Source organism: Marmota monax, unplaced genomic scaffold (genome assembly GCF_021218885.2).
Source record: "Marmota monax isolate L192 unplaced genomic scaffold, Marmota_monax_Labrador192_F-V1.1 WCK01_AAM20220418_F8-fsc00006, whole genome shotgun sequence".
Lineage (NCBI taxonomy): Eukaryota > Metazoa > Chordata > Mammalia > Rodentia > Sciuridae > Marmota > Marmota monax.
In genome coordinates, this window is record NW_026693712.1 from 19364781 (window position 1) to 19379882 (window position 15102).

General features: G+C 41.7%; 1 protein-coding gene across 1 annotated transcript in view; it reads left to right on the forward strand.

Annotated features, from left to right (window-relative positions):
* Positions 1-11897, forward strand: part of Dnajc18 (DnaJ heat shock protein family (Hsp40) member C18) — a 30503-nt gene extending 18606 nt beyond the window's left edge. Inside the window, exons 7-8 of the mRNA XM_046460467.2 lie at positions 1606-1778; positions 7864-11897. Coding sequence (XP_046316423.1) covers positions 1606-1778; positions 7864-7988 — 298 coding nt within the window. The 3' untranslated portion in view covers positions 7989-11897. The remainder of the gene's footprint in view (positions 1-1605; positions 1779-7863) is intronic.
* Positions 11898-15102: the final 3205 nt, after the last annotated feature.

The following is a 15102-nucleotide window of genomic DNA, read 5'->3' on the forward strand; positions in this document are numbered from 1 at the left end:
ACTAAATCAGAAACTCAGGGAGTGGGTACCAACCATCTGAGTCTTTTTTTGTCTTGTTTTGTTTTTTTCAGTACTGGGGATTGAACCCAGTGGCAATCTACGATTGTGCCACATCCCAGCTCTTTTCATTTTTAAATTTTGAGACAGGGTCTTGCTAAATTTCCCAGGCTGGCATCTTACTTGTGATCTTCCTGCCTCAGCCTCCTGAGTTGCTGAGATTAGGCATGCACCACTGAGCCTGGCTAAAATCTGAGTTTTAGGCACCAAACCCAGTGATGCTTTACCACTGAACTAAATCCCCAGTCCTTTTTATTTTGAGACAAGTTCTTGCTATGTTGCTGAGGCTGGCCTTGAACTTATGTCCTCCTGCCTCAGCCTCCCAAGTTGCTGAGATTGTAAGTATGTGCCACTGCACGTAGATAACAACCTGGAATTTTAACAATACCCTCAGATGATCCTGGCCCATACTAAAATTTAAGAATCACTGAATTAGTTATTTTTAAAATAATAATGGAATCTGGGCTGGGGATGTAGTTCAGTGGTAGAACTTATGCCTAGCATGTATGAAGTACTGGACTCTATCCCCAGCACCACCACCCAAAAAAATATTCTCTGAGTATCAGACAGTGTTGGGTGACTTGGACCCAGGGAGTAAGCCCTGAGGCATCACTGAAATCCCTTGTCTAGCCAGACAGTGGCCCATGCCTATAATCCCAGTAACTGGGGAGGCTGAGGCAGAAGGATCATGAGTTCAAAGCCAACCTCAGCAAAGGCAAGGTGCTAAGCAACTTAGTGAGACCCTGTCTCTAAATGAAATACAAAATAGGGCTGAGAATGTGGCTCTGAGGTCGAGTGCCCTTGGGTTCAATCCCTGGTACCCCCACCACCTCCCCATCACCCCAAAAAAGAAAGAAATCCTTTGTCTACATTTTTTTTGCAGTTGTCACTTAGCAACTCTGTGTGAAGTACTTTATGTCATGTCCTAAAAATTGGTTCTAGGTTGTAGGAAGCTATATAGTTTTTTACAAGTGTTTTGCTCTAATATTAATCAGCTCATGCAACCAGCATTTACCTATAGCCTACTCTGTGAGGTACTATGCTAAGTCCTACACAATACACAACTTTTATTTATTTTTCAGCATTCAGCATTTTACTTTTTATATAGAGACCAGTATAAGAGAGGTGAATCTTTAAAGAGAACAAACTATATATGCTGAAGCTGAATTCACAATATGAACGTGCTCATGTTAATATTGATAATGAAGGCTTTTTGCTTTCTACTTTACTAGGGAAATAAGAAGTTTTGAGTATATTATAAAAATGGTATCTGCCTCTGGGCCTGGGGTTGTGGCTCAGTGACAGAACGCTCGCCTGGTGTGTTTGAGGCATAGGGTTTGATTCTCAGCACTGCATATAAATGAATTAATTAAATAAAGAGTCATTGACAACTAAAAAATATATATATTAAAAAAAAAAAAACAAAAAAACTGGTATCTGCTTCTGCCCTGTGAGGAGGTGATGGTGACATGGAGTCTACAAGGCTAGAGCTAGGAGTGACATTGCCAAATACTGCAAACTCTCCAAGCCTTTCACTCTTTGTTTCAGGACCTTGGGCTACACCATTTCCAGAGAAACTCAGAACCTGCAGGTGCCTTACTTCGTGGATAAAAACTTTGACAAGGCCTATAGAGGGGCTTCTTTGCATGACCTGGAGAAGACGATAGAGAAGGATTACATCGATTACATCCAGACAAGTTGTTGGAAGGAGAAACAGCAAAGTAAGATCTGTCAAAGGGCCTTTCACTAATGGCCAGACTCCCAGCATAAGGTGGACCCAGCTTCCTGATCCCTTCTCTCTTCTTGTTGGGGTTATATATTTATGTAAACAGAGACAGAGGCCCATTCGTGATGCAAAAAGGGAGGAAATTCTGACAGGATTCATGTGCTCAGGACTTAGAAATTGTAGAAACTTAGGCAGTGCTTATTGCCTCTCTTTGGGTCTCTGCCTCTCTCTGCCCATCTGCTGCACTGTCCTCTCCGCCATCTACCTTTTATTTCCTCAAACATCTCTCCTTCATAACTGTTGCTACCCTCCTTGTTGCTCTCCCAGCTTCCAAATCCCACCTGTCATTGGCCCATTTCTTCATTACAAGCTCCCTCGTGAAGCTCTTAATGCTAGTCCACAGTTTTGGTCCATAATTTCCAAATTCCACATTCCCCAGAGGGAAATCTGATTGAGCTAGCCTAACTTTTTGAATCACGCCAAATGTTTAGATGTTACTCCTATTGAGTCAGGTGTCCCCTACCCTCACCTCTGTTGACTGTGGTCACACAGAATAAAAATAATCCTCTGATTCTGCCTCTTCAATATGGGTGAATATGAGCAAGTCCTGCACACTCTTTTCTTCTCTGGAGACAGTGAGAGTGACAATATCTGCCTCTTGGCTTACAACTCCAGTTGTTACTAGGGAGAGCTGGCAGCTGGGCTAGCCCAACCTCAGCTAGCAGCTTCACTTTGTATTCCACTTGAATTACACACACACACACACAAAAAAAAAAAAAAAAAAAAAAAACATTAGGAATTGTATATTATAAAACTAGGCTTTGGTTAATTTTTTTTTCAAAGTAAATGCTAAGTCATCTTTTAAACCTTATTACTGGGTATAGTTAAACATCTAACCGTGTCTGTTAAAATTAGCTACTTGGTCATAGCTAAGGCCTCAGTGACCCATCACACACTCCCAACCCCAACCCCCAGTTCATCTGTCCTTCCTGTATGATCTTAAACCACTTTGTTCTTCCTGCTAGCATAGTACTGATTACATAGTATTAATGTTCCATGGGTACCTGTCAATCTGACGTGCAGGACTACTGGTTCTCCAAAGATAAGACGACGTCTTAACTAATTTTAATGTCACAAGCTGCTGGCACAGTCCTTGCTTCAAAACAGGTGCTCAACAAATGTCTTTGGAGGGTGCATTCTCAGGAGTGGAAAGGAATGGAAATGCTGAGGATTATGAATAACAGATCAGGGCTAATGTCTATTCCTGATCTTTATGGGTCTCTTGTTTCTGTATAGCAGAACTCAGCCGCTCTGTCAAGGTACATTAATTGGTGGGCAGTGACTCTAGGACATAATGGGCAATTCAACAGGAGGAGGAATTTGATTTTTTAATGAAAAAATGGGTAAGCTGTGTGCAGTGGCACACTCCTGTAATCCCAGCAACTAGGTAGGCTGAGGTGGAAGGATTGCAAAGTCAAGGCCAACCTCAGCAACCTAGTAAGACTGAAAATAAAAAATAAAAAGGGCTGGGGGTGTACCTAAGAAGTAAAGTGCCCGTGGATTCAATCCATTGTACGAGAAAGAAAATGAGAAAGAAAGGCAGGGACAGAGGGAGAAAGGAAGGAAGAATTTTGGGAATAAGATAAAGGCCGGGGCTAAAAGACTTTATAAAGATGGATCCAAAACAAGTGAAAGCCATTGAATTCCTAAACATCTCCATTATTCTGGACACTAGGAGGGTCTTGGATATGTTGCTCAATGCAAGAATTGAATGGGAAAATCTATATTTCATATCTTTAAAACATACATATGCCCCCACATCCTACACACACACACACACACACCCCTTCTTCTGTGGCATTAAAATGTTAGAACTATACAAAAAGTTCTGGTAGAAATTGCAGTGAAGGTGGCTTCTAAACTTTTGTTCCCATCTACTTGAGGCCTAGTTTTAGAGCTTTGGCACAAGTAAAAATCCAACGAGTAAGTGGGCTGCGTGCACTCACAGACTCTGAACAGGGGTTCATATCATGTACCCCTTAAAAATCTATTTCTGGCATTTAAGTACAATGGCTGAATGGAGCCTCCACACTGCTCAAGTGCCATTTGAGAACAGGCAGCATCTGCCTTCTGAATCCAGCAGCAAATGCAGCCAACAAGGTTAAATTTAGCACTTGGAGGTTGTAAAAATAAACCCACTTGAGAACAGAGTTCACTCTTGGCAAAATACAAATGGAAACTGTTTTTATCAAAACAAAGTTAGCCATTATCTTTTTGAGTCTTATTTCTGTTCTCTGCTTTTCCTTAGAATACTTAATCTGGATTAATTTTTATGAGTTATTCTTTACTATGAACACTGATTGCACTGGGCGGGGCGGAACAAAAGTAACAGCTGGGAACTGCATCCTGGCCTAGTTGAGCTGACTAAGACCCTGACTGGACCCTGCCCTGACAGAGGCGCACTTCTTAACATGCCCTTGAACAGGTTAATGAGTGGGTAGAGGCAGAGGCTTTGAAAATGGGAATTAACTTCCTCCTGGAAAGGGTATATGGAGTATAGGAGATTGTGAGGGTATAACTCAGCACAGTGCCTGGCATATAAATGCCTGATTCCTGGTGGAGTTCAGGTTTTTGCATGGCCTTGCATTGTAGACTGGTGGCAACAATGTCTCATGGGGCTGGATCCTGAGGGTAGTTGGGATTTGTTGGGACCTTCCAGCTGTCAAGCTCCAATCTGGGCTCTTGCACAGACTATTCTTGAGAGAGGCTCTGGGATTTGCTTTGCTTGGCAATTTGCCAGAGTCAGTTTACCTTCAAGGCTCAGTGCTCTGTCCATCTGTTATACTGGCATTAGGGGCAAAGAGGAACATTTTGTTAAGAAAAGATGTTCTCTTGATCCTCCCCTCCCAAAGATTTTTTTCAGCTACTTAAAAGTTACTGAATATTAACAAAATTCATCAAAATAACATTCTTTGAGTTGACGTTTTGCACATATAAGAGTGAAGGGATTCACCTATAGTTTGGAGAGGTTTCTCAAGAGTGTGGTAGAGAGGGTGTGGGACACCACTCCTTGAAATGCTGACCTTATGCCAGGTCATCACTTTGGAGCAGGGGTCCCTGACCCAATTTCAACAGTTTTATGAAAAGAATGTGATGTTTTGAGAAAAGCTTTCACACATGTGCAGTTATCTTTCATCAGCTTGTTAACAGTGTTCTCCAATGTGGAAAATATGAGGAATCAGTAGCCTTTAGTGTTTTCTGGAATGAAAATTCAGGGAATGAGGCATTTTAAAAAGGCCAGTAACCAAAAAACCTAAGGAAATAATGTCCATGAAAAGCAAAACCACAGAATCTATTCCATATACTGGTGTAACTGTGATTCTGAAGGACCAAAAGCATAGACTGATTTCATGGAAGATTCCTGATTAGGTTTCCCACATGACAGAGAAGCTGGAGAAACATGCTGAGTTCTGGGCAGGACACAGGAACAGAGGATTTTTCATTTGGGTGCCGCACGTGATCCTCTATGAAGCACCATCACCTGCAAGGCTGACTCTGCCAAGGCAAGCTCTAGCTTGCTGGCGCTGCAGGCACCCTCCCCACGGGGTGAGAGCACATTGTCCTAGAGCCTAGGGGACTCGCTGCTTGCCAAGTCACTGCTGGGCTAGAGCCCAGGCTCTGCAGCTCCATTGTAGAGGGAGGGTTTTCATGCATATCCATCCCTCACCCTGGAGTCCTGCACTTAATCGCACTTTGAGTCCTATGCGGTGCAAATAGAATTATTGTGAACAGAAATACCAGCAAGTGCTTTGTTTTGATAGAAACTTATTCAGAAAGCAGTGGCCATTGTTTCTCCTGGCTAAATATTAATTCCTGTTTCCAGGCAGTTTGCTGATTAATCAGACAGGTGCCTCTTGTTCCCCCAAGAAAAGCAAAATCTGTCACCAAGATGACTGAGAATGATTAGACATATTTTAAAATGATTAAGATAGTATTTTCACAAGTGTGGTCCTTTAAATATGAAGTAGCTGCCTGCTGTAGGAGGCTCTATGAAGCCATACGCCATCCAGGCATGCCCTCCTATTAATGTGTCCTGTTGGGCATACCTCTGAAGATGCTTTTTAGGCCTTCCTCAATTAGAATATTTCTGAAACCTCACAAAAGAATAAAAAGTCAATAGAGCCAAACCACCATAGGGTCAGGGAATACAGCAGAGATTATATTCTAGTTAAAAATAGAATGACCTTCTCTATCATGAAGAGAAAATGAAATTCATTTAGCCAAGGAGACAAAGGTCACCAGATCCAGATGATTTCATTTTAAGAGTCTCATTCTCTACTGACTGAGCTAGTTGGACACTATGATTTCACTTTTAAAAGAGCCCAGTTGGGCTCACCTAGCATACGTGAGGCACTGGGTTCGATCCTCAGCACCACATAACTATAAAATAAATATTTAAAAAAAAGAGCCCAGTTGCCTTTGGCCTTTAAGTTGGGGACCCCACATGTAGAGAGAGAGAGAGGCAGTAAAGAAAGCCACTAGGAGCCTGGCCTTCTGTAGACACTTCCCAACAGAGATAGGCCCTGTGTCATGTGAGTTATGATCCATCAAGGCCAGAGAAAGAATGAAGCAGCTGTCTTTGTTTCAAATGACAGGAACAGGCCATTGGACTTCAGTCTCTCCAACTGCCATCTGAATACCATTGGTGGGAAGGTGGTGACAGTCTCCTCTTACTGCACACATGCATCTTTCCTAAGTCTGGTGCCAAATGTTTTATAGATAAGAACTACATCCAGTGCTTTTATAATAGAGCACAGACTGTAGGACAGCAGGATCACAGGTGTCCTTTAATCCTCAGCACCTGGTCTAGTGCTAGAACATGTTTCTTGAATAAATGAGTAAACGTTGCTTAAGTTTATTTATTTATTTTTTTACTTTTATTTGCATTTATTTTATGCTGAATTTATTCTCGTGCCATGAGTTTCTGTTTGTTCAGTTTCTTTTGGGATATCTTTTCCTTCTGTGCAACCTCCTTTTCTGGTTTAGGAACAGTTTGTTCCTTTTCAGTGAGAATCATCTCAATGTGGCATGGTTTATCTGACCATGAGCTCTGTAAATACAGCAGCGCATCTTGGTGCTTTGTTCATTTGGGTATGTTCAGTCATCAGAGAATCTCTGTCTAAACCCTTAAGTTCATTACTCTCTGCATTTTTAAGCATGAGGAGCAAAAATTCAGCATTCTTTTTGGGCTACCAACCCTATGACCAGCTCCACTCTTTGGCCTGGCATACCTCCCAATTCTACCATTATAATTCCAGAATGGCACACATTATTTCTTTAAAGTAACATCTTTGCTTCGGGAGGCTGAAACAGAAGAATCACGAGTTCAAAGCCAGCCTCAGCAAAAGTGAGGCACTAAGCAACTCAGTGAGACCCTGTCTGAAGGTGCTTTTTAGGCTTAAACTAAAAAATAGGGCTGGGGATGTGGCTCAGTGGTCAAGTGTCCCTGAGTTCAATCCCCTGTACACCCACCCCGCCAAAAAATGTGACATCTTTCAGGTACTTGGTATCTTTTCGCCTATGCATGTCCCTGATGGCCTATGCAGTTTCATGGGTGTTCTTAAACTGAACTTGAGAACCTCTTGATTTACATCATTTTGTGGGGTTTTTCGGGTCAACAGAGTAGGGAATCATTTTCACAGATCACCTCAGGCAGCTTACAGGAAGAACTGTTGCTTAAATTTAAAGGAAAAGAAAAGCATTAAAATAAAAGGCACTTTGGGTGGGCATGGTGGCGCATGCCTGTAATCCCAGCAGCTTAGGAGGCAAGGCAAGAGTATCTCAAGTTCAAAGCCAGCCTCAGCAAAAGTGGGCTGCAAGTAACTCAGCTGAGACCCTGTCTCTAAATAAAATACAAAATAGGACTAAGGATGTGGCTCAGTGGTTGAGTGCCCCTGAGTTCAATCCCTGGTACCCAAAATAAATAAATAAATAAATGGCACTTTGATTCTAGAAATGTTGAAATGAAACAAGCTCAACACTTGATGATTTTGTTATTTTTTTTTTTTTTTATCTTTCAGAATCGGAGTTGACAAATTTAGCAGGATTATACAGAGATGAACGATTGAAACAGAAAGCAGAGTCACTCAAACTTGAAAACTGTGAAAAACTTTCCAAACTTATTGGCCTCCGCAGAGGTGGTTGAGAGAATGATGGTCCAGGGCAGGGTTGGGGTTTTGTTACTTGTTACTATTTATGTTCCCAATTCCATTTTATAATACAAAATTAGGAAATGACAAACATTTTACAATTTACTAACTTTGTTTACTGAGCAGAATTAAGAGCTTGAGCATGGAGCCAGACTTGTCATCACAGATTCCTTCCCAGGGAGTGGCTCCCAGGATAGGAACATTCCTAAGTGACATGAATGGCAAAGTGTTTCACTGAGCCCCCTTGCGCCAGGCCAACCCCTGCCTCTGTGAATGTAGTTAAGGGCATCCCAGAGAAGATCTACATTTTTTCCCTTCCCTTCTTCAGTGAATTTTCAATACCTAGGTACCCCTGGACTTATCCAAAGCAGCTTTATATTACTTACAATGTCTGAAAAATTATACCTCTCCTTGCATTAGAGTCATCATCTCCCCTAAGATTCAGCCTTCGGAACTTGTTCCTGTTCAACTTTCCATTTTCTAAGGGGAATATGGAGACATTTAAACTATTTAACCAATAGTTATTTGTTATCCTAGTCTGTGTTCAGTCAGGGGCATTAGCAAACTGACTGATTCGAGGTTCTTTTATTTTCCTTACTCCTCCCTCCCGTAGAGGGGCCAGAAATTAGAAACTGTTGAGCTGTGATACAGTTCCACTGACAACTCAGCAGCAGGAAGCAAGGACTGAGGGAGAAGATAAAATGCAAGACAAAGTTTCAGCTCCTCAGCGCACATTCTCAAGTATATCACAGAACTAGAGAATGTTCTTTTTGTCATTTCCCCTTGGTATCATCATTTGGTATCATCGTTTTTGAGCCAAGTCCCTACACCCCACAGAGGAACAGTGATCAGACCTAAGAGGAGGCATTCCAGCCAGGCTATGGCTCATGCCTAGAGACGGAAGGGGAAGATTGCCTCTGTGTCCATTAGGGGCTAGCATTGGCCCAGCAGTCATTTTGTTTTACCCTCGAGTTTGTGGTATAAAATGGTTTTCATTCATTCAACATTTATTGAGTGCCTGCTATAAAACACAGGCTCTCACATATATTTTTTTAGTGAAGCTTCCTCACAACTCAGTGAAGTAGGTGTATTATCTCTGCTTTTATGAATGAGAACCTTGACCAGAGAGGATGGTTGACCTTGGTTATACAACTGGCAGTGGTAGAACTGGTTGGTAGGCGGATTATCAGTGGAAAATGTGAGAGCTCATCCTCATTTCTCAGGTGATTCAAGCCAGACTGGCAAAGCAGCATCTTTCCCAAGGATGCCTCTGTTGCCCACAACCCACTCCTCTGTTATTTTTATGGCAGTCCTGCATTCCTGTTGTTCATTAAAAGCAGGACCACATGAATAAATTCTGTATACAAAGTAAGAGTTTCCTTAAAGGCAGGCAGCCCTTCCCTCTGGTGACAAGGAAGAAATAAGTCGCTGCCTAGACTATGTGGTTCTACGCTTTTCCTGTGGAAGGGAGCGACTTGGAATGCGCTGCCCAGATTATTATGAGCCTCTGAAATTGAAAGGACCAGGAAGATGACCATAGTCTACATTCTTCCCTGGGTTTGGAAGAAGAGTTCCTATTGAAAGGAGGGTCTACATTAAGTCTGAGTTCCAAAGTAAAGTTTCTCCATTCCGATGTCTAGCACTGTTCATATGTGCACATTCCATAAGGACAGGAGATGAGTTCTTAGGTAAAGAATGGGGGCTTTGGGCCTGGTATGGTAGCATACAACTGTAATCCCAGAGTCTTAGGAGGCTGAGACAGGAGGATTGCAAGTTCAAAGCTAGCCTCAGCAATTTAAGGAGGCCCTGAGCAACTTAGCAAGTCCCTGTCTCAAAATAAAACATAAAAAGGACTGGGGATGTGGTTCAGTGGTAAAGTGTCCCTGGGTTCAATCCAAGGTACCAGAAAAAAGGCAGGGGGGGGCGGGGAGGGCTGGTGACTGGTAGTGACAAATGTTCAGTTATAGGAAAGAGAAACAGTTCTGGATATAGCCAGATTTTGCTGCCCAGCTAGGTCTATTCTGGGTTTTGTTGGGTCTTCCTGACCTCTGAGTGACAGAGAATTTACACTATAAAATTGTTTCCATGAGTCAAACAGTCTTATGGAAAGCTCTTACACACACAAAAATCAAAGCTCTCCTCAACCTCTGCTAGAAAGTGAACCATATCTGGTCACAATTATGCACACCTATAATCCCAGCCACTCTCCAGCCTCCACCTCTGCCAGAAAATGAGCCATAGCTGAGTATGGTGGTACACACCTGTAATCCCAGTCCCTTGGGAAGCAGGCAGATTGTAAATTCAAGGCCAGCTTTGACAATTTAGTGAGATCCTGGCTCAAAATAAAAAGGGCTGGGGGTATAGCTCAGTAGTAGAGTGCTTGTCTAGCATGCATGAGGCCCTTGGTTCAATCTCCAGTACTGCAAAAAAAGAAAAAGAAAAAAAAAAAAAACACCACAGTGGAAACAGTGATAGGTTAAAAGGCAAAAGACCCTGCCCTAGAAAATATCCACAAATAGTGTTGTCAAACATTTTATGGATTTCATGGTAGTGATTAATTAAATGTGATGCTATAGTAGTATTGTTTTATTTGTTACTACTGGACCACAATACCCACATCTGGTTTTTCTCAAGGGAACCATATTTGCTTTTGGTTGACGGATAATTTAATCTATTTGGTACTATCAAGAATAATGTTAAACAAATATCCTTGGCTGTATTGTAGATGGGTTGCCTGCATGGTGGTAAAATAAGATTTTCCTTCTTGCCTAAATCCTTTGGAAGATTTTTACTGGTATATAAACTCTTTAGGGAAGGCTATTCTCATTGTTGGAACTTGGCACACAGCTCAAGACTACTTGTTGGAGGGCTACTACAGATTGGACCCTGGTGTTGGGAGTGAGGCTAAGAAAGAGGGCTTGAAGCTCACATAGAAATAAGCTCTCATTCAAGTGAAGATGCTCTCCTGCACTGCTTGATCAGAACTAAGGAGGGAAGAATGAAAATCCTTCTCACAAAGAAACTTGCAGCTTGAAGGAACCCATGTACCCAGGTCAGTAGACCTGGAGTTCATCTGCTCAAACCCAAAAAACTTTTAAGCTTCCTTAACAGGCCTCATGGCTTAAGAGTGAGAAAATAATGTTGCACTGAGTGCAGTGGTATATGCCTGTAATCCCTGTAACTTGGGAAGCTGAGACAGGAGGATCACAAGTTCAAGGCCAGCCTCAGCAACTTAATGAAACCTTGTATCAAAAAAATAAAATTTAAAAAGGGCTGTGGATATAACACAGAGGCAGAATGCTCCTGGGTTCAATCCCCAGTACCAAAAAGAAAAAAAGAACATTGCTGCGCTCTCTGGAAACCATTAGAAATTACAGTGAACTCCAGACCTCACCAGAACATGAGATTCAGCAGCCTGGCCAAGCTATGTACTCCTTATTTTTATCCTCACACTCAGAACACTGTGAGGAAGCATGTTGGAATTCCAGAAGCTTTCTGTTAACAACTGGCCACACAACCAAGTCTCTGCATGCACTGCTCCTCACAGGAGTTAGCAATTTGCATTTATTTTGGACTAATTAAGGTGTCAGCTTAGTGTCTTAATTATTTTTGGAGATAGACAAGTTACTATACATCGTATATTTTGAGGCTGCATTGTTGATACCTTGTGCAGTGGCCACTACGTAATTATATACCATGTGTTAGGTACTGATTACATCATTTGCATCATATTCAGTATGCAGATTTATAGATGTGAATGTTCTGTGACCAGAGTCAGGGAGGACACAGATGAAATCAGCTCCTGGTGGAGTTCAAATCCTGAACACTCTGTTCACCTGATCTACTGCATCTAGATTGAGTGTATTTTAACAAAGAAAACATTAAATGATTTTATGTAAAAAGAATGGCTTTTTTTCCCCTTTATTATTTTACCCTCTGCCCGTGGTATCCTTGGGCACTGCACATGCTTGACTTCCTTATGGTATTTCAGGCTACAGAAGCTGTTGTCCTCTGCTTCAGTCTTACATCATCCAGGGGTGGAATTATTTGTGTTTACAACAGTAGATAGTATCTATGGCATCATGGAGTCCATATTTTCTATCAGATAACAGCAGCTGCAGCATATCATAGTCAATCTACAGATGAAGACAAGATTGAGCATCAGAAAAATCAGGTGTAGTCCAAGTTCCTTGTTGGCTTCTTCCCAATGCACCATGTTTAGGAAAGTCGATTTAAAAATACAATGCATGGTATTTACATAAGCCCAGATTGTCATGATATCTTTCAGTTTAAAAAAAAAATGGACATGAGATTCAATTCAGCAAAGTTTGAGAACTTGCTATGTGATATTTGGTCTGCATTTTTGGGATAGGGGTCAGGGAACAAGTGAGACCTAGGTCCAAAACTCTTGAAGTGAACATTTAGCAAGGAAGCCAGACTTTAGACAATGCTCCTCAGTGGGATGAATGTCAAAGGGAAGACCTAAGGGAGCAAGGAATCCATAACAGGGACTTAACCCAATCTGAAGGATCAATGAAAGCAACTCCTCAGAGAGACTCAGAGTTTCAACTCAAGAGAGACTTGCAACAAAATCACTCTTCTTCCTACAGAGATGAATTTTTTTAAATGTAGGAGCATGGAAGCCACACCTAGGGCTTCCATTCCCATGAACAGCATCACTCTCTATCCAAGTACAAAAGTCAGAATCCCAAGAGGGATTCTGTGTGGTCACTGAATTTGGTGTTCTCCAATAGACCACATATCTTCATGCCCTTGTGTAGTCCCCATTCTAAATCTGAGTTGGTTGTTGATCTTCAACCCATAGAATGTGGCAAAACTGGCAGTTTCCATTTTTGCACTTTGAGGGATGCCAGTCACCATATGAATCCAACTACCCTGAGACTGCTATTCAACTACATAGAAAAGCCATGCAGAAGAGACCCAAGGAACAGCTGACAGCAAAAATCTGAGATCCCAGTTGGGTGAGGTGACGCATGCCTATAATCCCAACTGAGGCAGGAAGTTCCTAAACTCAAGGCCAACCTCAGCAATTTAGCAAGACCCTGTCTCAAAAAATAAAAAGGGCTCGCAGTGTAGCTCATGGTAAAGTGCCCATGGGTTCAATCTGCTGTGCCAGAAAATAAATAAAACATTTCAAGTAACTTTCCTTTGCCTCTGGGATGAAAATTGTCAGTCTTCAGAATAGCCCGCCATGGTTTGGCAAAGCTCTGCCAAATTCCTGGCTTCTACTCACTGTCCTAGAGATTTTTTAGTTTTCTAACATAATAATCTTTTACTTTCTATCCTCTGCCAACACCTTTTGCCTCAGAGATTTTGTGTATACTGTTCTCTCTTTCTAGAATCCTTTTCTACTGTCCCTACCTCCTTTGCTAAATACCTCCTGGTTATCTTTGTAGATTTAAGCAAGAAAATCACTTCCTTACAGATGCTTTTCCTTCCACAGACAGGGCTAAATCTCCCTTGAAATTCCTCTCATTCCTTTCTTTCTTAGCACTTGTCTTAGGTATAATATTCATTTGAATGATGGCATCATTTGGAATTTGTGTGAGTGTTTTACTTAAGTATTTTCTGACTCCTTCACTAGACTGAGCTCCAATTTGGTCTTATGCGAGATCACCCTTTAAGGGAGTAACATACCATCTGTGATGGAGCAGCCTAATTCTTTGTTGCTACTCCCATTGATGGGGGTGGGGGGGTGAGGGTGTCCCTTCAAATCTGATTCCATGACTCCTTGACTAAAAGAGTACAGCAGAGGGTGCTGGGGATATAGCTCAGTTGGTAGAGTGCTTGCCTCATTAAGACACTGGCACTTTCTGTTTTCTGTCAATTTGGATGCTTTCTCTTTAGCTCAACTACTATGCTATGAGAAAGTTAAGGCAGTCCATGAAGAGAACCAAGACCTTGGTCCTCAGTTCTAGCTGAGACCCAACATGCCAGTCATAAGAGTGAACCATCTTAGAAGTGGCACTTCTGACCCCAGTTAAACCATTCCAGCTGACACTGTATGAAACAGTGTCAGCTGACATGTTTCATACAGTGTCAGCTCGCATCCTTGAGCTCTCCCCACAATGCAGATTCATGAACAAAATTAGTATTAGTACTATAAATTTTGGGGTAGTGAGGATCGGGCCCAGGAGCATTCTGCCTCTGAGCTACATCCACAGCCCTTTTTAAAAATTTTATTTTGAGATAAGTTTTTACTAATTTGCCTAGATTGTCCTTGAACTTGGAATCCTCCTGCCTTAGCCTCCCAAATTTCTGGGATTACAGGCAGGTCCCACTGTGCCCAGCTTAGCAAAATGATTTATTTTATTTTTTTAAAATATTTTTTTAATTTTAGGTGGACACAATATCTTTATTTTATTTTTATGTGGTGCTGAGGATCGAACCCAGTGCCTCACGCATGCTAGGTGAGCGCACTACCATTTGAGACACATCCCCAGCCCCAGCAAAATTATTTTTAAGTGATTTACAAAAAATTGGGAGTAGTTTATTATAAAACAATAGATAACCTGAATATCAATTAGAATGACAAACTTTTCCTGGGGCAGGATCACAGGCTATTTGTGATGTCATGTTATCCTGAGTCTCACTGAGCCTTGGTTGGCCAAAAATCTGAGTGCTTTTGACTTATAAAGTACGAGTCTGTGGTGGGCCCCAACCAGGGTGACCTAAGTACTATGTGTGCTCCAGGAGGCTCATACTACAGGGGAAATTTGGAGATTAGGGTAGGGAAAAGAAATCTGTGAAGCAAAACACACAAGGGTGCCTAAACTGACTGTTGCTTCCCCTTTTTGTAGTATAATAGGACCTGGAAGAAGGCTCAGGGTTGGTGTTTGAGTGCTGCCCACTCATTGACACTTAAAGGAAGTAGGGCCTGCCTGTCCTCAGGACTGATTGAGAAGTAGAAGATATAATAGAGGGGCTGGGGTTGTGGCTTATTGGTTGAAGCACTGGGTTCAATCCTCAGCACCACATAAAAATAAATAAACAAAATAAAGGTATTTGTAAATAATGATAATTATATATGTATAATTTTCTTATCTAGTGTATATATGTATACATATGTATATCTAGTGTATGTATGTG